We start from the raw sequence: 26871 nt of genomic DNA, 5'->3' as shown, positions 1-26871 counted from the left end.
CTTATTCTACACAACAAGAAGGAACAATTTCTCAATCGAGTTGTGATGTATAATAAAAAGTGGATTTTATATGATAACTGGCAATGACCAGCTCAGTGGTTGGTCTGAGAAGAAGCTCCAAAGCACTTCCCAAAGCCAAACTTGCACCGAAAAAAGGTAATGGTCACTGTTTGGTGGTCTCTGCTGGTCTGATCCACTACAGCTTTCTGAATCCCAGTATAACCATTATATCTGAGAAGTATGCTCAGCAAATCAATGAGTTGCACCGAATAGTACAACACCTGCAGCTGGCATTCATCAACAGAAAAAGCCCAATTGTCCATGACAACACCTGACCACATGTCACACAACCAATGCTTCAAAAGTTGGAATAAATTGGGCTACGAACTTTTGCCTCATCTGCCATATTCACCTGACCTCTCATCAACCGACTACCACTTCTTCAATCATCTTAACTTTTGCAGGGAAAATGCTTCCACAACCATCAGGATGCAGAAAATGCTTTCCAAGAGTTCATCAAATCCTGAAGCGTGAATGTGTATGCTACAGGAATAAACAAACTTATTTTTCATTGGCAAAAATGTCTTCATTGTAATGGTTCCTATTTTGATTAATAAAGATGTGTTTGAGGCTGGGTGCGGTGGCTCATGCCTGTAATCCCAGCACTTTGGGAGCCTGAGGCGGGTGGATTATGAGGTCAGGAGATCGAGACCATCCTGGCCAACATGGTGAAACCCTGTCTGTACTAAAAATACAAAAATTTGCCAGGTGTGGTGGCATGCACCTGTAGTCCCAGCTACTCAGGAGGCTGAGGCAGGACAATTGCTTGAACCTGAGAGGCGGAGGTTGCAGTGAGCTGAGAGCCCGCCACTGCACTCCAGCCTGGGCGACAGAGTAAGACTCCATCTGAGAAAAAAAAAAAAAATGTGTTTGAGCCTAGTTATAATGATTTAAATTTAATGTTCCGAAACCACAATTACTTTTGCACCAACCTAATTGATGTCTAAGTAGGTCATATTCCACCTGCAAAAAGAAAATTTCATCTATCCCTTGCAGATGCATGGAAACCCACTATCTCCAGTGGACAGTTAACTCCAAAGGCATCACAGAGAACTCATGGAGCTCAGCTGAGGAGGTTTCAGGGATTTTTCTATTTCCTTTTCTTGATTATGAGAGTCTGGGACTAGACGCTCTCCAGACCTGAGCCTAAAGACTCTTCAACCCTTTGAGATGGTGATGAGGGAGGGAATAGGGAACCCAGTTTAATTTGGATTTCAGATCCTTTTGTGGTTCATAAGTGTGATGATTGGGTTTCCATGTTCACGTGTGAGATGTGCCTCCCTCAAACGTTGTTACAATGACATGGGCACCTTACCTATCTGACATGAGAAAAACAAACGTGGATTTCAGATAAACAAAAAATAACTTTTTTTAGTGTGTGTTCCATAGAATATGTGGACATATTTATCCTAAAAATATTGTATGGGACATAATTGTATTAAGAAACTGTTCGTTGTTTATCTGAAGTTCAAATTTAACTGGGCATCCTATATTTCATGTGATGTGGCAATCCTATGGAGGAGGGACCAACATTTAAAATAAATGGCTTCCCTAGGATAGAGAGCACTGGGACTGGGGAAAACAGAGGCCACAGTCAGCTGTGACTGTTTGAAGGAAGGAATAAAGTTAGTTTCTTTCATGCCAATTTAGCAATTACAGACGACTCCGTCAGAAATCTAAACCCATGACTATCACGGGACTCAAAACCAGGAAAAAAAATAAGTCAAAAAGATTAAGAGCCAGAGAAGCAGTCTTCATATACGCGGCCAGCCAGCGGACAGAGGACTCTCTCATTAAGGAAGGTAAGAGCGTTGCCTTCTCGCCATAATCATAGTCCTCTTCTCCCAGAATAGGACTTGGGAAATTCTGGCTAAGTACTCTGCCTACCCTCATTGCCCCGCTGATGTGTGACATCAACAGCATTTCTCCACAACGTCTGACAGTCTCCAACTTCAGAGGGCTCACAAACCCTCCTCCTGAATTCTCTCTCAGTCCTCTAAGACTACCAAGAAGAAAAGCAATTATTCAGGATGGCAGCTTGCTGGGGAGAAGCAGCTTCCCTGAGGTAGATGTGTTCTCTTGTCACTTAAAGAACCACTTCTCCTGGTCTGAGTAGAGGCGCATTTGCTGTTGCTGCACTTGCCAAGGCTCTGAGTTTGTCGTATGGGATGTATGAAACAATTTAATGAAGAATTAAGATTCCATTCTGTCATTTTGAACACAGGGTTCACTCCTATATTATTCACTTGAAAGGATTGGTGAGTTTGACTTTAATTTCTTTTTTACAACTGGGAAGGGCAAATTACACATAAAATGTCCCAGTGGAAAGGGGTCATGTGGTGAAATCCCCACTCTTCTCTCTCACCTCTCCCTGTTGTTTTAAACTGGAGCTCATTAATATAATTCTATGGGGATCAGACCTTTGAAATTCATGAGGACAGTAAGAGAGCAGAAAAATACACAATAATAAGGAAAGGAGCTTCCATTATTGGTTTTTAAAAAGCGTACTTGAATTACAGCCCTGCAGTTTATGGACATTTTTTGTTGTTGTTCATTTGTATGTGTTATAGTTAAAAAAAAAATCCTAGCCAAGGGACTTGAACCAGAGAGAAGCAGAAATTGACTTAAGTAGGAAGGGAAACACGTCGTTAGATAAAATCAGGTCCTGGGCTTCCTCGGCTTGTTTTGGGTGGAGTGCCTGAGGACAGGCTGAAGCCCCTGTGTGAGGTGGTTTCCTTTGCTGAAAAGCTGGGCTGGAAGATGCTGTGCTCAGCCCTCAACCTCATGCACCCTCGCGAGGCACAGGCAACGGGTGCTCTGGGAAATGCACGTTATGTATCATAGCCTCTGTTTGTCTGTGGATTGATATCCAATAATAACTTTGGAGAAAAATAACTCCTCCTATTTTGTTAGCCACAGCCCTGGACCAGGGAAGGTAGAGAATCAGTAAAAATGCATTTTGTTTCTTTCTCTAGAAGTTTATGGTGCAGAGTCAAATTGAAGGCATATGAGGAATATTTTTTCACCAAATAATAACTCAACTTGAAAGTCTTGTTGCTTTCATTTGTAGTTTCTTCTTTGAATTTAATTTTCAGTCAGTAGGAGGGGTTAGAAACCTGAGCTATTGCTAAAGCCCTTGACATCAGTGAAAGAAGCAGGTGCAAATCCCCTCACAGAGAGAAACCAAAGGGTCCTGGCTATGGATATTGGTCACCTAGTGAGGATGCTGTTGTGGGTCTTTATGAGATGATGAATAGGGTGGCTTTGGATGCATTAATGATGCCCACATGCTCCTTCTGTTAGGTGTCCTGTGCCCTGACCCTACAAGATGCCAAGAGAAGACGCTCACTTCATCTATGATTACCCCAAGAAGAGGCACGGCCACTCTTACATCACAGCTGAAGAGTAAGTTCAAAACCAGACCCAGCAGGGCTTCCAGTTTGCCGTTTGCTGACACAGACTGCTGACTTCCACCAGCACATGTCTGCTTGTAATTCTCCCTAGTGTTTATCTCCCCAGACAGTAACATCCCTGGCAACAAGGGGAGGAGATTCTGTGCTTCTATAAGGGTCTCAGTCAAGCTTCTCTGAGGCCAAACAGGCAGGAAGCTGGGAATGGCGTAAGGTTGGATCTTGCCATTTTTGGGCACACTTTTGACTATCGGGCCTTATCTGTAGGTTCCCAAGTGGAAAAACATCTGTTCAAGATCACAATGCCTCTTTCCTCAATCCTTGTTCTGTCTCCTCCACTCAAGCTCCTGAAGGTGGTTTGCAGACAGAATAAAAGTGAGTTGCCAAGGAGCCAGTAAGGATGATGGGCAGGTGTGTGTGACTCAGCCCACAGCCAGACTCGAGAGGAAGATGGAGGTCACAGCCTTTGCAGTATACCTTTATCCTAAGGAAAGGCTTTGGGTATTATGAGTGAATTAAAAATAAGTATTTATATGATTAAGCATTTCTAAATGCTAAGCATTGTATACTGGCCTGAGACACTGTTTTCATCTTTGAAAAAACTCACAACCTAGTGGGAGAGTTAGGCATGAGATTAATTTCAGCAAATGTAAGTGCGGTAATGAAAACCCAGAGGCTGCAGGGACATACTCTGTACGTGCTGGGAGTGGGAAACGGACATACTCTGTACGTGCTGGGTGTCGGGGGCAGGGGAGGCCCCACCCTCTGCGTGGGACTCTAACAGGACAACACGTTATGTGTTGTGTGGTCTGTCCGGAACTCCCTGTGAACCTGCTCTTTCTTTGGAAAGAGCTGTTGAACAATCTTTGTTAACAGTCAACCGCAGGGACCAGCAAGATGTAAAGCCCAACAAAGGCACTGAGGAAGAGTTCAGGCAGACAGCATTTCCTCAGAAGACCCTGGTATAGGATCCTCTAATATCCCTGGCCAATTGGAGATGAGGGCGGCGGTATCTTCTCAGAAAATGTCCTGAGAGCAAAAATGTACTCTTTGAGGGAGGGGAGCCCATTGCCCGTGGCATTAGTTAGGGTATTGTTTCAGCTTGTGTATAATCCCTCAACAGACTCTTCTTTAAAATATACTTTTATGTCTCGTGTAAAAATTCAAGAGTAAAGAGTTCAAGGCCTGTTCGTTTTCTTCTTGCTGGTTACTCCCCTGGGATGCCGCTTTTGTCCCCATGGCTGAAGATGTTGTGCCATCACCTCCACATCTTGCCAACAGAAAGCAGGAGGTAAAGGAGAGGCTAGGACCGTTCTTTTCAAGGGACACATGTCACTTATGCTTATTGCCCCACCGCCTGCCCTCTGCCCCGTGGTACCCACCCTGGTGGGTATCATTCTTGCTGTGTTGTAAATGAAGAAAGGTTTAGAGAAATTAGGAAATGTGTGGCCAGACACGGTGGCACTGGGATTTAAATCCAGGTCTGTTTGCCTCCAGAGTCCATGCTCTTAAGTGTTATGCTGCAGGCCAGCAGAGGCAAATATTTGCACAATCCCATCCGACGAGAGGCTAGGGCAGAGGTCAGTATCTCTCAGTGTGAAGCTGGAGGCTGATGCTAGTCAGCTCAGTAGGCTGAAAGCAGAGTTGTCCTTTGCCATGTAGGGCCATCATGCCCAGCTGGGGAACCTCATAGCCAGGTGTACCCACAACCTGAACAAGGTAACTTTCAGCATCTAGTCAGGAAGAAACCAACTAGATGGTTCAACATAGAGACTTTAATATAAGAAGCTGGTTAAACAGGCATGGGACTGAGAGTGAGGAGGTAAAGAAGGCATGGGGTAACCAAGGCTGTACCCACAGAATGCTGCTTCTACCCCTGTGTCAGGGGGAACAAAGGGAAGGGTGAGGCCATCAGGACCTAGAGTTGGGAGGAGGGACCCCATAGAAATGGGACCCAGATCTCTAAGGAGAGATTTCTGTTTGGCTGGTTCTGGTGTCTCAAGAGCTTAGAAGTGAAGGGCATGAATCAAATACTCAGGACTCTGAGGTCAGCCAGTGCTCTGCTGGGGCATATTGAAGCTGGCTCTGAGAATGCCAGAAAACGAGCTGGTGCTTGGCATATACAGACAACATGAGCATTGCTGGGGTGATGCTGACAGAAGCAGGAAGCACATTGGAAGGAGCTGCTCCTTCTTGACGCCCGAGGTTTGTAGGCACCCTCTAGAGTACTCTAATGGGAGCCAAGAGGCAAAGGAGAAGTGGCATTTGCAGAGTCCAGTCCCAGCATCACAGAGCAGAGCATAGAAAGGTAGGTTTGGAGTTGAGGGACAATGGCTTAATAAAGGGCAAAGGGGGTTATGACCACTATCATGTGAAGGAACCCCTTCACTGAAGGCACAAGCTTTCTGTGTCTTGCAACCTGAATGACGTGCATAAGCAGCGTCAGGTGGGTTATCTGACATTTTCCTTGAGAACAGGAGGGAGCCTCTGGATTCCAGCACAAAAGAAAAATACCCACTCAACCCGTATGCGTGGGAGCTATCCTATAAAGAGAAAGTAAATTCCTTTTGACATTTTGCTGTCTGTAGAAGGGTCAGATGGCCAAAGCTTCCAGCACAATGAAACACTTAACTTCAGTCTGAGTGTAGGAACCCCTGAATACGTGGAACATCATGATCTTGTGCAGGTACTGAAGGAGATCGGTCCAGAAAATAAGTAACTGCACATGGCCACCAATGTCAAAACTCATTCCTCTCATGAAAAGTCCCTGTCCCCACTGCTGTTTAAACAGGTGGGATGGAGGTAGGGGAATGGGGCCATCTTCTTTTTTTTTTTTTTTAATTTTTTTGCATAAAATCCAGATCCTGCACAATGGGGCAATCTTCATTAAAGCAATGCATCCCTAAGATCTGAGAATATTTATCCTTCTCACAATTGTGCCAGCAGGTGGAATGAGGAAGAATGATGCAAAATAAGTTCCCACATCCAGCCAAGAAGGACTACTTACCTGCTTTGGGAATTATGTATCTCTTTGAAACCTCAGTGGAGAGCAGTTCTCACAGTTGGGTGGACACAAGTCATCCATGGAACTTGTTAAAATGCAGATTCCTAGGTGCTGCCACCTAACCGGCTGATTGGGTAGGCCAGGGGTGGAGTCCTATGATCTGCACCTTAACGTGCATCTCAGGTGATTCTGCTGCAGGTGGTATTTGGAAGACACTCTGAGGTGCCCTGCCAAGCTGGGCAGTGGGTTCTTCCAATGTGTCTGGCATACCCTGGTGCTTTTCGCTCTCAGTCACTTGGGCATGTTGTGAGTATCACGTGACCACGCATAAAGTGCTGGAACAGAGCTCTGTCTATGTCAAGATGTTCAAGCAGACGCCACAGGGTAAAATGAGAGCACAGGCATTTTGGGAGTTGAATCAGCTGCCTTCAGTCACGAGAACACACTGAACACTCCTTGTGACAGCTTCAGTTCAGGAAAGAGTGACCCTGCAGGAAACGCACTGGCCTGGGAGACCTGGATCTGGCCCAAATTCTGGTGCTCACTTGCTTGGTCTCCAGTGCCAGTTGCTGTGAATGTTGGTTCTGCCACTTACTGGTTGTGCAGCCCTGGGCATTTGACCAGCATAATGTCAGCTGTAAAATGAACATCATTCCTAACTCCGAGGACTGTGGTTAGGATGAAATAAAAGCATATATGTGGGGGTGCCTAGCCCAGTGCCTGGCACAAATTGGTGCTCAATGAATGGTAGTCACTATGGTTATGGTAATGTTGATGAATCTTCATAGGTCTTAGCTTCCTGATCTATAAAGTGGGTAGACTGACCTACATAAGTCAGAGTTTCCATCTAGCACTGTCATCCCACGGTTCTCTCCATCCTGTTTGGAGACGGACAGGATAAGCTTGATGTCTCCTCAGCCTTGAGACAGAAGTTGTCCAGTAGATGGTACTGAGCAAAAGTCTCTCCAGGAGAAGCCTTAGTTAAACCTTGCTTCTCCTGTAGCTGCTCAGTCTCTTAGAAGTCACTCAGCTCTGCAGAAACTTTCTTAGTGAGTTGACAACCACAGATAACAGGGTCAGTTCTGTCAATTTTGATCATGCTGTGATCAGGCAGATGTTAGCTAATTGATGATGCTTGCCCAGAGTGAACAGCTCCAGGCCCTGTTTCCAGGGTCTTTGTGGTAACTGTAATGATTCCCAGGGGTCACTGAACACAGGGCTCAAGAGGCTGGTGTAGACCCCCAGATTGGCATCCTGCTGCTTAGACAAGATCCTTCTCAATAAGTAATGCCACAGCTTTGCTGTAGGTTCAGCCCAGACACTTCTCCCTAGGGCTACAAGGAGCAAAGTGGGGAGTTTAGGGAAGGGAGGGCACGAACATAATTGAGATGGATTCAGGTTCAAATCCAACTTCTGTTTTGTGCTAGCTCTGTGTGATCACCAGCGAGTCATGTATCCTCTGCCTTTTATTTCCTCTTCTGTGAAAATAGGGGATGATAAATTGTGTCTACCTTCCAATGTTGATGTGAGAATTGAATAAGCTAATGAATGTTTAGCACAGCACCTGGCTTTTAGTAGATGAGTCAGTGTTAATTTTTATTTTCTCTCTGTGGGCTGAATTGGAGAAAATGTTTTAAAACAGCTTGATGAGATGAAAATTTAGCCCCAATAAATACATTGTCCACATAAAGACCAGTTACTATGGCACATCTTGTACCTGGAACTTGGGTGACTGGGCCATGCCAATTAGCAGCGTTTCTGTGGGCACACACTTGAGAGGCTCCTAAAGACCTGCGTTAGATCCAGGTGCTGGAGGCCTGGTGGGGTGCCCAGTGTGGGAGGTGGGAAACTACTTGGACACTGGGAGATGCTGCTCTGGGCAGTCAAAGTCCATATGAAGAGGAAGATTGATTTATGCTTCATCATAATGTACAACAATGTTTCAATGACGAAGTGGATTTTTCTATCTCTTGGGCCAGGGCCGCTGGGATCGGCATCCTGACAGTGATCCTGGGAGTCTTACTGCTCATTGGCTGTTGGTATTGTAGAAGACGAAATGGATACAGAGCCTTGATGGTTGGTAAATTTCCCACTGCTGAAATCCCTCCAGGTCCAGGGTCCTCTTTCCAGTTCTTTCCTCTGAATCTCTGGAGAGTCAGATAATTGCCTTATTATAACCTTCAGCTCTGATTCCGGCTTCTGATGCCTCTTTTGCTACATTGTACTTCGGCAACTCTACCTTTGCCTCTGCTCAGGCATGAACCTCAACCAGGAACTTGCCCTGTGTCTTAGTCTGTGACTATAACAGAATACCAGAGACTGTAATTTATAAATAAATGAAATTCATTTGGGTTACAGTTGTGGAGGCTGGGAACTCCAAGATCTAGGGGCCACACCTGGTGAGGTCTTCTTGCTGTGTCATATCATAGTGAAAGGCATCACATGGGCAAGACAGTGAGAGAGCAAGAGGGAGCTGAACTCATTTTTTTTTCTTGAAACAGGAAATCCTGGGATGGAGCGCAGTGGTGATCACGAGTCACTGTAGCCTTGACCTCCTGGGCTCAAGCCATCCTCCTGTCTCAGCCTCCAGAGTAGCTGGGACCACAGGCATGTGGCCATCACACTGGCTAATTAAAAAAAACACTTTTTTCTGTAGAGACGAGGTCCCACTATGTTGCCCAGGCTGGTCTCAAACTCCTGGGCTAAAGTGATCCTGCCTCGGCCTCCCCAAGTGTTGGGACTACAAGTGTGAAACACTCCACACATGGCCCAAACTCACTTTCATAACAAACCTACTCTTGCAATAACACACGCACTCCTGCAATAACAACATTAATCCATTCATGAGGACAGAGCACTCATAACTTAATCACCTCTTAAAAGTCCTACCTCTCACGATTGTTGCACTGGGAATTAAGTTTCCAATACAAGAATTTTGGGGGGACACATTCAAACTATAGCACCTGTCTCTTTGGTTCTACTCATAGCAGACTTGGGTACTTGGATGTTGTGTGTAGCAAAGCACTGACGGTTTATAGGGCACAGGGGAAGGGGTTTGAGGTTCCCTTATAGCAAACGGGAGTATATTAGACACCTCAGGTTTTACCACTTCTGGGAATTCTTGCTGGTTCTGTTACTCCACTTTGTGACCTGCTCTTCCTACCTTTCTTCTTCACCCCTTTCTTCACTGGTTACCTGTGAATTCCAAGTTCTTCTGACTCTACACTAAGCATCCCAGGATATCATCAGTGCAATGAGGAAACCATCCTCCCTGCATCAGCACAAAGGGTCACTTGTGTGTTTTTTATCAGGCTGCATCCTTCTTAGATGGCCAAAGGTTTTAATAGTATTTTTTTCTTCTTTACCCAAATATGCAGGAAGCTAACACAATTACACAATCCAGTCTTCTGGTACCAGTATCCTCCATGAATGGGAAACATCAACTGAGTTTATAAGCTATAAAAACTACAGGTTTCAGCAATCTTGCTTAAAGCCAGGTAGCACTTCAGCACCCAAAGGCATTCTCCATAGATCTCGCTCTCTTTCTTGTTATTAGAGATCTGAAAGCTTTTCAGGTTGATGCATAATGGAAAAAAAATATCTTTCCAAAAGATGTTGGAAAGTCCCATTCCTCATTCAGCAACACTTCATTTAGAGGAAAAGGTCCTGTGAAAGAGAGGAGGGTTGGTGTGGGTTGGGGATTGAAGCTTGGCAAGCTGATGAGAAGAAGGTGAGAAATGCAACTCTGGATTCTTTCCCTCTTTGCCAAGAAACTTGGGCAGTCTCATGTCTCCTGTTGCCCAATGTCTGTCTTTCCAGAGCATAAATACAAATACAAACCATGAAAGGCAAGTCAAGTTGGGAGCTGACACACCCACCGAGCATAGCCCTCTAGTGTGCTGACATCTAGTTGGAAGGAGGAGGAGTTGATGAATCTGAACAAGACTCCAACACTGGAGGAAATACTTGAGGAAAGCCTTGGGTTAGAAAGTTAGGGATAGAATTCCTGCTCATATGGCTGTCCACAACAGGTTAGTAGGGGAGGACTTTAATCTCTGCCTTAGAACTCCATTTGTAACTCTAGCATGGGGTTATGACATTGCCTTGTAACTGGCTATTTACTTTTTGCCTCTTCCACCCCTCCACTTTCCCCTATGTAAGAATCAGAACAGAGAATATTTCTCACTCATCTTCATATCTCCAGTGCCTAGCACAGTGCCTGGCACATGGTAGTCACTCCATTGTGTTGCATTAGGACTTGGTCCCATTGTCTGCCATTGAGTTGCTTGGAGACTAGAATTCAACTTCTCTAAGATTCACTAGCTCTATATTGATCTACAGATTTCCAGACATGTTGGAAATCTGTGATGTAACACAATGTATATCCATTTTTATTTAATACATATTTTCTTCTATATTTTGATTTCATTATATATTTGTATATCAAAAACATAACGTTTAGTCTTTCAGGAAGTAAAACTGTACAAACTCAATATGTTGGTACTTATTTCCTAACTAACTATAATTATTAGCTTGATCCTACTGAACACAAATGCAGTAATTTTTCTTTTCTGCTTCAATGCTCTCATCTTAAATTCATTTAACTGAAAAATAACAGAGAGTCTTAATGTCATGTGCTCAGACACTGTGAACATTTTGCTTGGTAAGTTCCAAATTCAAACTCTATGCCTCCATTCCTCTAGGATTAGATCAGTGGTTTGTAGTTTCTGAGACTTTTTATTGAAAGGGAATTGTGTTTAAATTTCCTGGTTTATTTAATTTCCATATTTATTTCTTTAAATTAATATTAAAATCTTATTTTGAGATTTTCATATATCTAGAAAAGCCAGTTTGGAGATCAGCAGTCTAAGAAGTTTAGGCAAAATTATGTAAAATAGTGCATTAAGTATTGCATTTAATTACATAATTACCTCCCTTTCTGTCTTCAGTGATTCTATTTTCATTTTAAAGCAGAGGGATATAAATGACATTAAATATAAGCTTTGGGCATGTGAATTACTCCACCTTTAACAATCTTCATTAAGCTTGAAATGTCTACTTTTCAACTTCCATTTGACCACAGAATAGTAGAGAGGCTGGTTGGAATTTAGATCTCTTAAAATTTCTCCCTTGGTTAACAATTCCCCTGAGCCCTGGAAAACATCTTTTGAAAGGAAAGACTGCTTTTTGTAGCAACCTGTTTCTGCAAGAGGAAGTGGGAAATGATTTGTAATAAACTGAACAGTGGTTTTTATATTAACCAGTTTTACATCTTCACTTGAAAGTTCAGGACAAAATACTTTTGATTCTTGGAGAATTTCATGGCCCTTGCTCTCAGCTCAGTTTACACTCATGTGTCAAGGCACTGTGTTTTTCAATGCATGGTCAGTGGTCACCTGCACTGGAATACTTTGGGGTTATTGCTAAAAGGCAGATTCTGGGATCATCTCTGGTGGTGGGATTCAGGAATCTGTATTTTAAAATGTACACCCAATTTTAATGTAATTACAGAGAACTGGCAATGAACTGGTAGAGTGGATCATACTCTTATCCTATGGTGAGTGAGAGGCTTAAAAAAAAAAGAAAAAGAAAAAAATGGTAATTGACAAGGGCAGTTTTATTTTTTTTCTTCCCAATCAGTACACCTTTTATATCCTTTTCCAGTTTATTGCATTGGTTATTTGCAACTTCCAGTATGATGTTGAAAAGGAGTGGTGAGACAGGACATCTTTGCCTTGTTCCTGATCTTAGCAGAAAAGCTTCAAGTATGATGTTAACTGTTGATTTTTTGTACCTAGATATTCTTCAGCAAACTTGAGTAAGTTTCCCTTTATCCCTAGTTTATTGAGAGTTTTAAATTATGAATGGGTGTTTGATTTTGTCAAATGCTTTTTCTACATCTATTGATACAATCTTGCAAATTTCTTCTTTTTTTTTTTTTGAGATGGGGTATCATTCTGTCACCCAGGCTGGAGTGCAGTGGCACAAACTCAGCTTATTGCAACCTTCACCTCCCAGGCTCACGTGATCCTCCCACCCCAGCCTTCCAAGTAGCTGGGACCACAGGTGCAAGCCACCATGCCTGGCTAAATTTTTTTGTATTTTCGGTGGAGATGGGGTTTCACCATGTTGCCCAGGCTGGTCTCAAACTCCTGAGCACAAGCAGTCCACCTGCCTCAGTCTCCCAAAGTGCTGGGATTACAGGTGTGAGCCACCACACCTGGCCCGATTTCTCAATATTGAACCAGGTTTGCACACCTGGGATAAATCCCACTTTGTCATGGTGTGTAATTCCTTTTATACATTGTTAGTTTGACTTGCTAATATTTTGTTGAGATTTTTTGCATCTCTATTCATGAGAGATATTGAGCTGTAGTTTTCTCTTTTTGCAATATCTGTCTGGTATTAGGGTAACGCTGGCCTTATAGCAATGAGTTACAAAGTATATCCTTTGCTTCTGTCTTCTGAAAGAGGTTATAGAGAATTGGTATAATTTCTTTCTTAAATGTTTGGTAGAACTTGCCACTGAACTCATCTGGGTCTGGTGCTTTCTGTTTTGGAAAGTTATTATTGATTCAATTTTTATAATAGATAATAAATCTCTTCATATGGTCTCGTTCTTCTTGCGTGGATTTTGACAGATTGTGTCTTTCAAAGAATTGTTACATTCACCTAGGTTTTCAAGTTTGTGAGCATAGTTCATAGTATTCCTTGCTTATCCTTTTCATGTCCATTATTATTTCTGATAATAGTAGTTTGTGCCTTCTTTTTTTTCTTAGCCTGGCTAAAGGCTTATCAATTTTATTGATCTTTTCCCAGAATCAGCATTTGGTTTCATTGACTTACTCTACTGACTTTTTGTTTCTTTCTTTTTCTTTTTTTTTCTAGAGACAGGGTCTCGTTCTGTCACCCAGACTGGAGTGCAGTGGCACAATCATAGCTCACTGTTACCTTGAACTCCTGGGCTCAAGCAATCCTCCTGGCTCAGAATCCTGAGTAGCTAGGACTACAGATAGCTACCATAGTAGCTAGGATTATAGCATGTGCCACCAGGTCTGACTAATTTTCTTTTTTTTTTTTTTTTTTTTTTTAATTTGTAGAGACAGAGTCTCACTATGTTGCTCTGGTTGGTCTCAAACTCCTGGCTTCAAGCAGTCCTCCTGCCTTGCCCTTCCAAAGTGCTGGCATTATAGGCATGAGCCATTGTGCTCTGCTAATTTCTTGTTTTCAATTTCATTGATTTCTGCTCTAATTTTTATTTTTCCGCTTACTTTGGATTTAATTTGCTGTCCTTTTTATTTTTCTAAGGTGAAAGCTTAGATGACTGATTTTAGATCTTTCTTCTTCTCTAATATACACATTCAATGTCATACATTTCCCTCTAAATACTGCTTGCACTGCTAAGCAGTATCCCACAAATTCTGATATCATATTTTAATTTCATTTAATTCAAAATATATTTAAATTTCTCCTGAGATTTCTCCATTGACCCATGTGTTATGTAGAAGTGTGTTGTTTAATCTCCAAGTGTTGGGAATTTTTCAGTTATCTTTCTGTATTGATTTCTACTTTAATTCTATTATAGTGTAAGTGCAAACATTGTATAATTTCTATTCTTTTAAATTTATTAAGATGTGTTTTGTGGCCCAGTTTGTGGTTTATCCTGGTGAATGTTCTGAGCTTGAGAAGAAAGTGTATTCTGTTGTCGTTGGATGAAGTAGCCTACAGATGTCTCTTATATCTAGTTAATCAAAGATTTTGTTGAGTTCCACTTTGTCACAGTATGTAATTCCTTTTATATACTGTTAGATTTGATTGGCTAATATTTTGTTGAGTTTTTTTGCATCTATATTTATAAGAGATAATGAATTGTAGTTTTCTTTTCTTGTAATATCTTTGTTTTTGATATTAGGGTAATGCTGGCCTCATACAATGAGTTAATCCTTACTGATTTTTTACCTGCTGGCTTTGTGTTATTTCTGATAGAGAGATGTTGAAGCCTCCAACTGTAACTCCAACTTCATAGTGGACGCAACTATTTTTCCTTGCAGTTCTCTCAGTTTTTATCTCATGTATTTTGACGCTGTGTTCTTAGGTACATGCAATGTTAGGTGTTGTTATGCCTTCTTGGAGAATGAACACCTTTATCGTTATGCAATATCCCTCTTTATCCCTGACAACTTTCCTTGAAATCTTCTCCTTCTGAAACTAATATGGGAACTCCTACTTTGTTTTCATTAGTGTTAGCATGGTATATCTTTTTCTATGCACTTTTTTTTTTTTTTTTTTTGAGACAGAGTCTCGCTGTGTCACCTAGACTGGAGTGCAGTGGTGTGATCTCGGCTCACTGCAACATCCACTTCCTGGGTTCAAGTGATTCTCTTGCCTCAGCCTCCCAAGTAGCTGGGATTACAGGTGTGCACCACCAAGCGTGGCTAATTTTTGTATTTTTAGTAGAGATGGGGTTTCACCATGTTGGCCAGGCTGGTCTCGAACTCCTGAGCTCAGGCAATCCGCCTGCCTTGGCCTCCCAAAGTGCTTGGGATTACAGGTGTGAGCCACCGTGCCTGGCCTCTATACACTTACCTTTAATGTACATGTATGTGTCTTTATATTTAAAGAGGGTTTCTTGTAGAGAACACATAGTTGGGTCTTCTTTGTTGATCCACTCTGACAATCTATCTTTTAATTGGTGCATTTAGACCATTGATATTCAAAGTGGTTATTGATATAGTTGGATTAATATCTACCATATTGTTACTGTTTTCTACCTGTTGCCTCTGTTCTTTGTTTCTGTTTTTGTCTTTACTCTTTTTCTGCCTTTTGTGATTTTCGTTGGACATTTTATATGATTCCATTTTCTCTCCTTTCTTGGCATATCAGTTATACTTCTTTTTTCTTTTTGAGACGGAGTCTCACTCACTCTGTCACCCAGGCTGGAGTGCAGTGGCACGATCTCAGCTCACTGCCACCTGTGCCTCCCAGGTTCAAGTGATTCTCCTGTCTCAGCCTCCTGAGTAGCTGAGATTAAAGGTGCATACTACTATGCTCAGCTAATTTTTGTATTTTTAGTAGAGATGGGGTTTCATCATGTTGGCCAGGCTGGAACTTGACCTCAAGTGATCCACCTACTTGGCCTCCCAAAGTGCTGGGATTACAGGGGTGAGCCACCAAGCCCAGTCCAGTTATACTTCTTTTTTTTTTTTTTTTTTTGAGACGGAGTCTCACTCTGTTGCCCAGGCTGGAGTGCAGTGGCACGATCTCGGCTCACTGCAAGCTCTGCCTCCTGGGTTCATGCCATTCTCCTGAGTCAGCCTCCTGAGTAGCTGGGACTACAGGTGCCTGCCACCACGCCTGGCTAGTTTTTTGTATTTTTATTGGAGACAGGGTTTCACTGTGTTAGCCAGGATTGTCTCAATCTCCTGACCTCCTGATCCACCCGCCTTGGCCTCCCAAAGTGCTGGGATTACAGGTGTGAGCCACCGCGCCCGACCTTATACTTCTTTTTTACTTTTTTTCAGTGGTTTCCCTAGAGTTTGCAATATACATTTACAACTAATTCAAACCCACTTTCAAATAATACTATACCATTTCATAGGCATTACGAGTATCTTAAAATAAAATAATCCTAATTCCTTCCTCCTGTAAACTGAGAACAAAATCCTAAATCCTCCAACCAACTGAATGGACCCCCTCTTCACAAAGGGGACCCCAGGGAAACCTGAAAAACTGAGTCTTGGCCATGACGGGAAGGGAGGTGAGAGATGCCTCATTATACTCCCTCCCTTTTAGAGTTTTAGGTACAACTGACCAGCACCGATTTTAAAACAGAGATTACAGGACTGACAGAATGAACTCTTTGTGGCAATATCAATTTAGGAACAAGACAATGCAAGGAAAGTGTTAAATCATGCCCTTCAAACCATAAAATGTTTTTTGTTTTTTTTTTAATTAACCCCATATAATGTGGTTTACTTTCCAAACTGACTCTGGTATAGCATCACATGACAGATTGCAGACTCCCTTATCTTAAGCATTCCTTTATACTGACTTCAAGTCTTAAGACAGAGCTGAACTCTTTCAACCAACTGCTAACTAAAGAATACCTAAAACCCACCTGTGACTTGTAAGTCTCTGCTTTGAGATGTCCTGCCTTTTCAGGCTGACCCAATGTATACCTTCCGTGTACTGATTTATGATTTTTACCTACAATTCCTGTCTTCCTGAAATGTACAAAACCAAATCATAACCCAACCACCCCAGGCACACTTTCTCAGGACTTCTTGAGACTGTTCTCCCAGCCATGGTCATTCATATTGGCACAGAATAAACTTCTTTAAAATATTTCACAGTTTTTGTCTTTCTGTTAACATTCCTTTCCCTTGTATCATTGCTGTTATTAATTTCAACTGTATATAAGCATACATAATTAAATAAATTGTTGCTATTATTCATTTTTGAACAAACTATTATCTGTTAAATCAACTAAGAGTAAGATAAATATGTTGGGTGCAGTGGTGCATGCCTATAGTCTCAGATACTCAGAGGCTGAGGCAGGAGGATTGCTTGAGCTCAGGAGTTTAAGACCAGCCTGGGCAACTTAGCAAGATCATGTCTCTTAAAAAAAAAAAAAAGAAAGAAAGAAAAACAAAGTTTTAGGAGGCTGAGGCAGGAATATCACTTGAATCTAGGAGGCAGAGGTTGCAGTGAGCCGAGATTGTGCCATTATACTCCAGCCTGGGCAACAGAGTGAGACTCTGTCTCAAAAAAAAAAAAAAAAAAAAAAGAAAAGAAAAAAGAAAAAAAAGATTTTATTTTACCTTCACTTATTCCTTCTTGGATGTTCTTCCTTTATGTAGGTACAAGGTTCTGACCTATGTTATTTTCTTTTTCTCTAAAGAACTTCAAATGTTTCTTGCAAGGCAGGTCTACTGGCAATGAATTCCCTCAATTTTTGTTTGACAAAGTCTTTATTTCTGCCTCACTATTGGTGGATAATTTCACAAGAGTGTTCCTTTTGTAGATTCACTCTTCTTATCCTTCCCTTCAGAAATATTCTTTGACCAACTATTGGGTCCCAGGCACTGCACTAGAGCTTTACTTCTAGTTAATTCCCACAATTCTGAGAGGTAGGTGGGTATTATCTTCCTAGATGCAAACTCAGAATTCAGAAGGTAAAGTGATGAAACTGAGGGCACACAGCAAGTAAGTGGCAGAACCTAGATTACAACTCATTCTTAAAACTTCGGCTTCCTTCTCTTTTAATGGATTCAGTTATTTCTTCTCACCCACTCACCTTTATCAATTCACATTTCAGGATAAAAGTCTTCATGTTGGCACTCAATGCGACTTAACAAGAAGATGCCCACAAGAAGGGTTTGATCATCGGGACAGCAAACTGTCTCTTCAAGAGAAAAACTGTGAACCTGTGGTAGGTTAAGATCCTTCATAAGGGTATTTTCACGAATGGCTGTTTTTAACCCAAGTGAATGCAATTATTGCCATTTGAAAAGCAAGGACAATGTGAATGTACTCATTGCCACTAAATTATATACACCTAAAAATGGTTAAAATGGCAACTTTTTTGTGTATTTTATGAGAATAAAAAAATAATAATAAAAACAAAAAACAAGGGAAGTACAGATATTTTCTTAATTGTGTTGTCACATACCCAGTGTTTCCAGGGTCAATAATGAGACCCCTACATGTAAGATTCAAAGGAAGAACTTAGTCCTGGATACAATATTCTTTTATGTTTTTAGTTATATTTGCCTTTTTAATGGATGTAGATATATACAGAGGGGAGGGATAAAGTACCTATTATTTATTGTATAGAGTCGGGCGTGGCTTAGCCACTAGTCACATGGTGCTATTTAACACTTAAAATATAGGAGTTTGAAATAAGATGTATTATAATACGTACCATATTTCAAAAATATTAGTATGTAGAAAAGAAGATAAATGGCTCATTAATGATTTTTATATTGATTCATCTTGAAATAAATATTTTGATAATATTAGGTTAAATAAAATATTTTAAGATTAATTTTACATGTTTCTTACTTTAAATGTAGCTACTAGAAATTTTAAAATTACATATGGCTGGGCATGGTGGCTCACACCTGTAATCCCAGCGCTTTAGGAGGCCGAGGCGGGTGGATCACCTGATCTCAGGAGCTCGAGACCAGCCTGGCAAACATGGTGAAATCCTGTCTTTATTAAAAATACAAAAATTAGCCAAGCGTGGTGGTGCATGCCTGTAATCCCAGCTACTTGGGAGGCTGAGGCAGGAGAATCAATTGAACCTGGGAGGTGGAGGTTGCAGTGAGCCAAGATAGTGCCACTGCACTCCAGTCTGGGAGACAAGAGTGAAACTCCATCTCAAAAATAAACAAATAAAATAAAATAAAATTACATAAGTGGCTTGTACCATATTTCTATTGGACAGCACCAGTACATATACAACATAGCATAATGGTTGAGAGCACTGACTCTGGAGCCAAATTACTGTGTTTGATTCTTAGCTCCACAACTTACTAGTTGTGTGACCACGGGCAAGTGAGTTAACTTCTCTGTGCCCCAGTTTCCCATTCTGTAACATGAAAATAATAAAAACACTCCCAGAATTGTTGTGAGCATTAAATGAAGGCCTGACACATTTGTTCTGGAAACAATATCCTCTTGTTTTATATTTGGTAGTGTCAATGTGCCTTTAGACACAATTACAAGGATCTCTGTGGTAAAGATGCAATGTATATAGTGTCTGTAAATAGCATTCAGTGATTCATTAGGGCTTGAGATTTTTACTGTCATGGAAAATCCAGGTATAGCTAAGCTTTTGAGATTTTGAGAACTCCTTAACCCTATTTTTCTCTACTCTTACCCCCAACAATCAGCCTATATACTTGTGAAATTTAACAATTACTTCATTGGGCAGAAATTATATGTGAACAGTTAGAAATTTCAGTCCACAGGGAAAGTACAAATATGTTAACCATTTTAACTTAATCCCTTCCTAGAAACACATACACTGTTGCCAAGCCCATATTCTCCCTTTCTTGTTCTCACAGGTTCCCAATGCTCCACCTGCTTATGAGAAACTCTCTGCAGAACAGTCACCACCACCTTATTCACCTTAAGAGCCAGCGAGACACCTGAGACATGCTGAAATTATTTCTCTCACACTTTTGCTTGAATTTAATACAGACATCTAACGTTCTCCTTTGGAATGGTGTAGGAAAAATGCACGCCATCTCTAATAATAAGTCAGTGTTAAAATTTTAGTAGGTCAGCTAGCAGTACTAATCATGTGAGGAAATGATGAGAAATATTAAACTGGGAAAACTCCATCAATAAATGTTGCAATGCATGACACTATCTGTGCCAGAGGTAATGTTAGTAAATCCATGGTGTTATTTTCTGAGAGAAAGAATTCAAGTGGGTATTCTGAGGCCATCCAATTTCTCTTTACTTGAAATTTGGCTAATAACAAACTAGTCAGGTTTTCATACTTGACCGGCATGAACTGTACACAGAATTGTTCCGTACTATGGAAGGCTCACAAAGGATACTTTTACAGGTTTAAGACGAAGGGCTGACTGGCCTATTTTATCTGATCAAGAACACGTCAGCAGTGTCTCTTTGTGCTCTAAAATTCTATTATACTACAATAATATATTGTAAAGATCCTATAGCTTTTTTTTTTTTTTTTTTTTTTTTTGAGATGGAGTTTCGCTCTTGCTGCCCAGGCTGGAGTGCAATGGCACGATCTCGGCTCACCATAACCTCTGCCTCCCAGGTTCAAGCAATTCTCCTGCCTTAGCCTCCTGAGTAGCCGGGATTACAGGCATGCGCCACCACGCCCGACTACTTTTGTAGTTTTAGTAGAGATGGGGTTTCTCCATGTTGGTCAGGCTAGTCTCAAACTCCTGACCTCAGGTGATCTGCCGGCCTCAGCCTCCCAAAGTGCTGGGATTACAGGCGTGAGCCACCACGCCTGGCTGGATCCTATATCTTAGGTAAGACATATAATGCAGTCTTACATTTCACTTCAAGGCTCAATGCTATGCTAACTAATGACAAGTGTTTTCTATTAAACCAGAAATTGGTGGAAGGATTTAAATAAGTAAAAACTACTATGTACTGCCTTAGTACTGATGCCTGTGTACTGCCTTAAATGTACCTATGGCAATTTAGCTCTCTTGGGTTCCCAAATCCCTCTCACAAGAACGTGCAGAAGAAATCATAAAGGATCAGAGATTCTGGAATGGTGTCATTATTTGCATAGCAACATTGCAATTTGTTTTCCTTTGGCTACATCAACATATCACCTACACTATTATTTATCTAATATTTCTCTTCCAGGCAGCTCATTGAAACTTTTTTTGGCTTTAATTTCTATTGCCATCCTAAGTGGAAAACCAATATCATTTTCCATAGTAGAGGATAACTATAAAAACGAAGAAAATGAAAGTAATTTTTTTAACCTAGGAAAATACTAATGGTCACAGAAGGCTATGAACCTGAGACCTGCCTCTCTTTGTCAAACAGAGATTAACAAGGATCAGAGAAAAGTTAAAGGCTGTCTTTGACATAATCGGAAGGCTTACAAGAGTTTTAAAGAAATTACTTTCTCACTATATGATTCATTGTTATTTAACGGTGAGTCAGTAAACCACCTAAAAATCATCTTGGGTCATCAGGAACACTAGTGTAACATAACTGCATCATTTTCTACTAAAGACAAAATTTCACCAAAGGGGAAAAAGAAAACACAGGATAAAGAGATGTATTACACACATCGAAAAAAACAACATTTAACAAAATATTAAAATCTTTCCCCACTCTTCTGATACTGTCAAGTCTTACTACTTAAAATAAGGCTTCCACCTCTCCTACTTCAAACAAATAAATAAATTCTAAACCAAGGAAACTTCATCAGGCATTTGGGTACCTCCTCCCCTCATCACGAGGTCTCGCTGAACCTCAATCCTGTACACTGAGGAAACTGTGGCTTGAACAGTACATCCCTCCAAAACCCCCAGACTGTCACTCACTGAGGTTGCTCTCATTTCTCTGTGGAAAAGGCTCTCCTCACAGAGTTCCTCAGACAGTGTCCCAGGTGATGGACACAGAGACTTGGGCTGAGTCTGCCAGAAAGAAATTAGAAAAGTGAGATATTTTTGAAAGGAACAGAAAGTGCCAGATTCAGAAAGATTTACTCCCCGCTTCACAGAGGCACCCACACCTCTGAAGATGACTCCTTGGATTAGAAACCAATTGCAGGGCAACCCTGGGAGCCATGTGTTAAGGATGGAAGGTCACATGATGCAAGGAGCCTGGGTCATTACATCACACTGAGAGCTCCTTATATATTCCGGTTATTAATCCCTTGTCAGATGGGTAGTTTGCTGCTATTTTCTCCTATTCGTGGGTTGTCTCTTTACTTTGTTGATTGTTTCCTTTGCTGTGCAGAAGCTTCTTAACTTGATGTGATCTTATTTGTCCATTTTGGCTTTGGATGCCTGTGCTATGTAGGCTATTACCCAAGAAATCTTTGCTCACTCCAATGTCCTGGAGAGTTTCTCCAATGCTTTCTTTTAGCAGTTTCATAATTTAAGGTCTTAGATTTAAGTCTTTAATCCATTTTTACTTGATTTTTGTATATGGCAAGGGATACGGGTCTTGTTTCATTCTTCTGCATACAGTTATCCAGTTTTTCCAGCACCATTTTTTGAAGAGACTGTCCTTTTCCCAACGTATGTTCTTGGCACCTTTGTTGAAAATGAGCTCACTGTAATATATGGATTTGTTTCTGAGTTCTCTATTGTGTTTCATTGGTCTATGTGTCTTTTTCTTTTTTTTTTTAATGCCATTACCAAGATGTTTTGGTTACTATAACTTTGTAGTATAATTTGAAGTCACATAATGTGATCCTTCCAGTTTTGTTCTTTTTGCTTAGGTCTTTTTGAGATTGTCTCTCTCTGTTGCCCAGGCAGAGTGCAGCAGCACATTCTCAGCTCACTGCAACCTCCACCTCCCAGGTTCAAGCTCTTCTTGTGCCTCAGCCTCCCGAGTAACTGGGATTACAGGTGTGTGCCCCCATGCCCAGCTAATTTTTGTATTTTTAGTAGAGATGGGGTTTCACTATGTTGGCCAGGCTGGTCTTGAACTCCTGACCTCAAGTGATCTGCCTACCTCAGCCTCCCAAAGTGCTGGGATTACAGGCATGGACCACCACGCCCAGCCTCTAGGTCTTTTGTGGGCTATTCTCTTTGGCTTTTCTGGGTCTTTGTGATTCTATATAAATTTTAGGATTATTTTTCTATTTCTATGAAGAATGTCATTGTTACTTTGATAGGGATTGCACTGAATCTGCAGATTGCTTTGGGTAGCATGGACGTTTTAACAATAATTGAGTCTTTCAATCTGTAAACATTGAATATCTTTGTTTTTCTGTGTTCTCTTTGATTTCTTTCTTCAATGTTTTAGTTTTCATTTTAGAGATCTTTCACTTCTTAATTCCTAGATATTTTATTTGCACCTATTGTAAATGGGATTACTTTCTTGATTTCTTTTTCAAGTTGTTCCCTGTTGGCATACAGAAATGATACTGATCTTTTTATGTTGATTTTGTACCCTGCAACTTTACTGAATTTATCAGTTTGAATAGTTTTTTGGTGGAGTCTTTAGGTTTTTCCAAATATAACATCATATAATCAGCAAACAAGAATAATTTGGCCTTCTTTCTTCCTAATTTGAATGCCCTGTCTCTTGTCTGATTGATTTAGCTAGGACTTCTATTATGTCACCACTGAAGGTGACTCTAATCCATCTAAGAACACTTGGATTATGTGGGGGGGGGGGGGGGGAGGTCGAAAACTGGCCTTGAAGAAAATTCATGAAATATTAAGACATTGCCCTTCTGATATTGACATCCAGGGCTGTTACTTTATATATTTGTTGAGACCCTTCAGTGTTCTCTAACAGCCTGGACTGACTTAACACAAATGAGTAGAGGAGCCTTCAGGAAAGGGAGATCCCTGTGACCTTTGTAGATAGATAGGATGAGGCTTCCCTGCTGCTGAAGGAAACCTGAACTCAGGAAAATGAGCCTCACCCATAAGCATGGGCACAGGAGTCCTCTACTGCAGCGTGCCGTTCCTTTTTGCCCTGACATACCTGTGGGCTGAGAATGGGTAATAGCATGGCACTGCTTTGATCCCCTAAGCTTCCTGCAGGCCAGGGTAGGGACTAGAGTGACCAGAGCTCGTGGCTGGTCTCCTCCGGCTGCAATAAGCATTTTCCACTTGCCCATATTCACCGTACAAATAATAGTATTTTTATTTGCGTGGTGAGCAAAGTTAGAGAGCACTGTTTTATAGAACCTGGGGTTCCCCTTCCTGTCCAGCCCTCAGTGGTGGTGACTGATGCTTAAGACAAGGCTCAAGTCTCTATGCATTTCCCTGCGAGATTCTGATATGGTCTCTCTGATTGTTTTTATAGTAAAGAGCAGGCATACTTTGAGGGAAAAAGAGCTAGCCAAAGGATTTTCTGCCCAGGTTAAAGTCAGTGAAAATTTACACGGATTATACAAATTAATGAAGCCTTCAAGTTATCTCCACTGGAGACCAGTCCTCTGAAGTTACAAATGTTAAGTTTAGCATTTAGTAAATATCTGGACAGGTTTACTTGTCACTTGAGAATATCGTAGACCTTCTCAAAAAAAGAACAGAAGGGAGTCTCTAAACTTTCATTTCATGGTTCAACAGTTACTTGATGGTGCATCAAAATCCGTCAATCTCAAGTAACCGGTGCCAAAAACATCTTTAAAGTATTTCAAAAGAACTTTCAGAAGGAAATAATGGGTCGTTTGGATGAAAACACTCATTTTTAGGAAAATCTAAAAGCGCTATCCCAAGAAGCTGTGAAATGGAATAAAAAGTGTGAGAAATGGAGAAAAAAAATGCCTGACAACTTGAAAACATAAAGAGAGCCCTTTAAAATCTCTTAAATCATATGGAAGGTGATACACTTGCTGTCTCCTTTAGCAAAAATTACATGGATGATGGCAACTTGAAATCAGACAAACACAAATCAGAAAATTGAGAACTTCTAGGTAAATCAAAAAGCAATTTGAAGAAATACATTGACGCTGTTAAATGTTTCCTTAAAAAGGCTTGAAGGAGAAGAACAAGGACTATTAAAAAGAAAATCAAATAAATCACTTACAGTTCAAAGAAATGGTCTCCCACCTGAATAAGCATCTTTGTAGTCTAAAAATGTAGCTCATACGAAAACATCAGCTGTGTAACATCAGAAGCATGACGCCTACAGGAAGATGGCCTCCAGAAAGTCTTGGAAAGAAGCACTTTCTACTATCAAAACTTGATCATTTCCCATGAGAAAAAATGCTCAAGAAAGTTAGATGGCAGCTTGGCACACTTAAGAGAAAGCTCACTGAACTAAGAAAAGGAAAATGATCACAACAAAGTTGACTAAAGCAGTTTAAATTTCAGGTTTTCCCAAGTGGTTCCTGCTGTTCCATGTGCAGGGGATCCCATGCATCATCATGTCTGCAAGGAAGGTTAAAACTGTAAGGGCTTACACATTTGGGTCACTAGGTTTGATTCAGCTTTACAACAAACAACTCCTAAATATATACTGGAGGACACCTGACCGTGTTTTCTTTACTTAATAATTTAATCTCTTTTTATTGTTTTTTCTTAGTTGATGCTACATTTGCTTAAATTCAAGTTTGAAAGAATTTTTTTTTTTTTTTTTTTTTGAGACAGAGTCTCGTTCTGTCGCCCAGGCTGGAGTGCAGTGGTGCAATGTCGGCTCACTGCAAGCTTCGCCTCCCGGCTTCACGCCATTCGCCTGCCTCAGCCTCCCGAGTAGCTGGGACTACAGGCGCCCACCACCACGCCTGGCTAATCTTTTGTATTTTTAGTAGAGACGGGGTTTCACCGCATTAGCCAGGATGGTCTCAATCTCCTGACCTCGTGATCCACCTGCCTCGGCCTCCCAAAGTGCTGGGATTACAGGTGTGAGACACCGCGCCCGGCCAAATCTGGATGGTTTTAATAAAATTCTTGACTATTAGACCATTCCATGAGACTCCCAGAATTAGATCCATTTAAGTACTATATTTAGGCTGAATTAAATGGTTCACTATTATGTAAACCATAAGTGAATTTTGTACGATCATGGAGAGACACAAATCAATAAAGGCCATTTATATATGCTATGAACTGTTACAAAAAATGTGAATAACAATATTTACCTCAATAAATTTAGGTTTAATAGAACCCCACCAAACGAAAGAACAAAACAACAACACCCCCCAACTAAATTTATTAGTATTTTTATTAGTTTAGGAATAAATTCATAGATTTAGGGGAGGTAACACTTTGTTCATGATACTATTTGCTGTTTAAATGTTTCTAAATTTTATACAGTCAAAAATAAAAGCTTTCCCTTAAAAAATATCTTTCTTTATCCTTCTCAATCTCAACAGTTTCTGTCTCATCTCTAGCATTACTAGATACCTGATTATGCCAAATATCAGGTCCTCACACCACTTTTCTGGCCCACCTAATATCCTGACTGGTCTCCCTCTCTTTAGTCAGGTGAATGATGGCAGCTACTATTTAAGTATTTACTACGTGGTAGGCACCGGGCTAAGTACTTTAGGTAAATTATCTCATCTAACCTCACAGCAATCCTGCAAGGTAATTGTCCCCATCTTATGTTTGACTATTACTACCTTTGCTTCAAAAGCTTCAATAGTTCCCCCATATACTTTCAGAATATTTTTCAGTCCTCTATCAGCTAGCTCAACCTATTTTTCTAATTATTCCCTATGGGTCCTCTTAACCTACAGCATTTCATTCAAATTCAACTGCTGTGTTCCCTACATGCTCCTTGTGCTCTTCTGAGACTCAGTCTCTGTGGGCCCAGTTACAAACATACTTGTAGTCATAGCACAAATGCCACCTCTTACATGAAACCTTCTCTGGAAACTCCCTGCTAAATTCTTATAGTTCTTTATTCCTCTGATTTATTATTATTTTACTATTTTTTGTATTGAGGACAGGATGGAATCCTACTCATCTATATCGTTCCTGCAACATCTTCTACATTATATGGTTCTCAATAAGTGTGTAGAATACATTTACAACTCTGGTAGATGCCTTGAATTTGTTTGATAATTACTTTAAGAATGTTTTACATGCATCACTCTTAAAGTAATTAAGATGATTACATACATCATTTGATTTTCTAATACTGCTTCATACATTTTTAACTGTATGTTTCTCACATTCACATTTTCTCTCCAAGTTATAAGAACCTTCTAAACTATGCTATACCCTTCAACTTTTCTAAGCATCAAGC

The 26871-nt window shown here is 40.8% G+C and overlaps 1 protein-coding gene and 1 non-coding gene across 2 annotated transcripts; both read left to right on the top strand.

The window, feature by feature from the left end:
- Nucleotides 1–1278: 1278 nt before the first annotated feature.
- Nucleotides 1279–1385, top strand: LOC129490920 (small nucleolar RNA U13). The gene has a single exon (XR_008660389.1). It is a non-coding gene; the product is annotated as a small nucleolar RNA U13 (small nucleolar RNA).
- Nucleotides 1386–3016: 1631 nt separating this feature from the next.
- MLANA (melan-A) lies at nucleotides 3017–25723 on the top strand. Its single transcript, XM_055294300.2, has 4 exons — nucleotides 3017–3465; nucleotides 8454–8550; nucleotides 17792–17905; nucleotides 19545–25723. The coding sequence occupies exons 1-4, from the start codon at nucleotides 3389–3391 to the stop codon at nucleotides 19611–19613; spliced, it is 357 nt and encodes a 118-aa protein (XP_055150275.1). The 5' UTR covers nucleotides 3017–3388; the 3' UTR covers nucleotides 19614–25723.
- The last annotated feature ends 1148 nt before the right edge of the window (nucleotides 25724–26871 follow it).

The sequence above is a fragment of the Symphalangus syndactylus genome, chromosome 9, assembly GCF_028878055.3.
Source record: "Symphalangus syndactylus isolate Jambi chromosome 9, NHGRI_mSymSyn1-v2.1_pri, whole genome shotgun sequence".
NCBI lineage: Eukaryota > Metazoa > Chordata > Mammalia > Primates > Hylobatidae > Symphalangus > Symphalangus syndactylus.
Note: the sequence above shows the minus strand (reverse complement) of the source record. Positions and strands in the feature narration are given on the sequence as shown.

Bases quoted from the DNA above. Each gene is read 5' to 3' on its own strand.
- MLANA (XM_055294300.2), top strand. From the start codon at position 3,389: ATGCCAAGAGAAGACGCTCACTTCATCTATGATTACCCCAAGAAGAGG. The intron at 3,466-8,453 runs GTAAGTTCAAAA...CTCTTGGGCCAG, and splicing joins TCTTACATCACAGCTGAAGA to GGCCGCTGGGATCGGCATCC. The intron at 17,906-19,544 runs GTAGGTTAAGAT...TTGTTCTCACAG, and splicing joins AGAAAAACTGTGAACCTGTG to GTTCCCAATGCTCCACCTGC.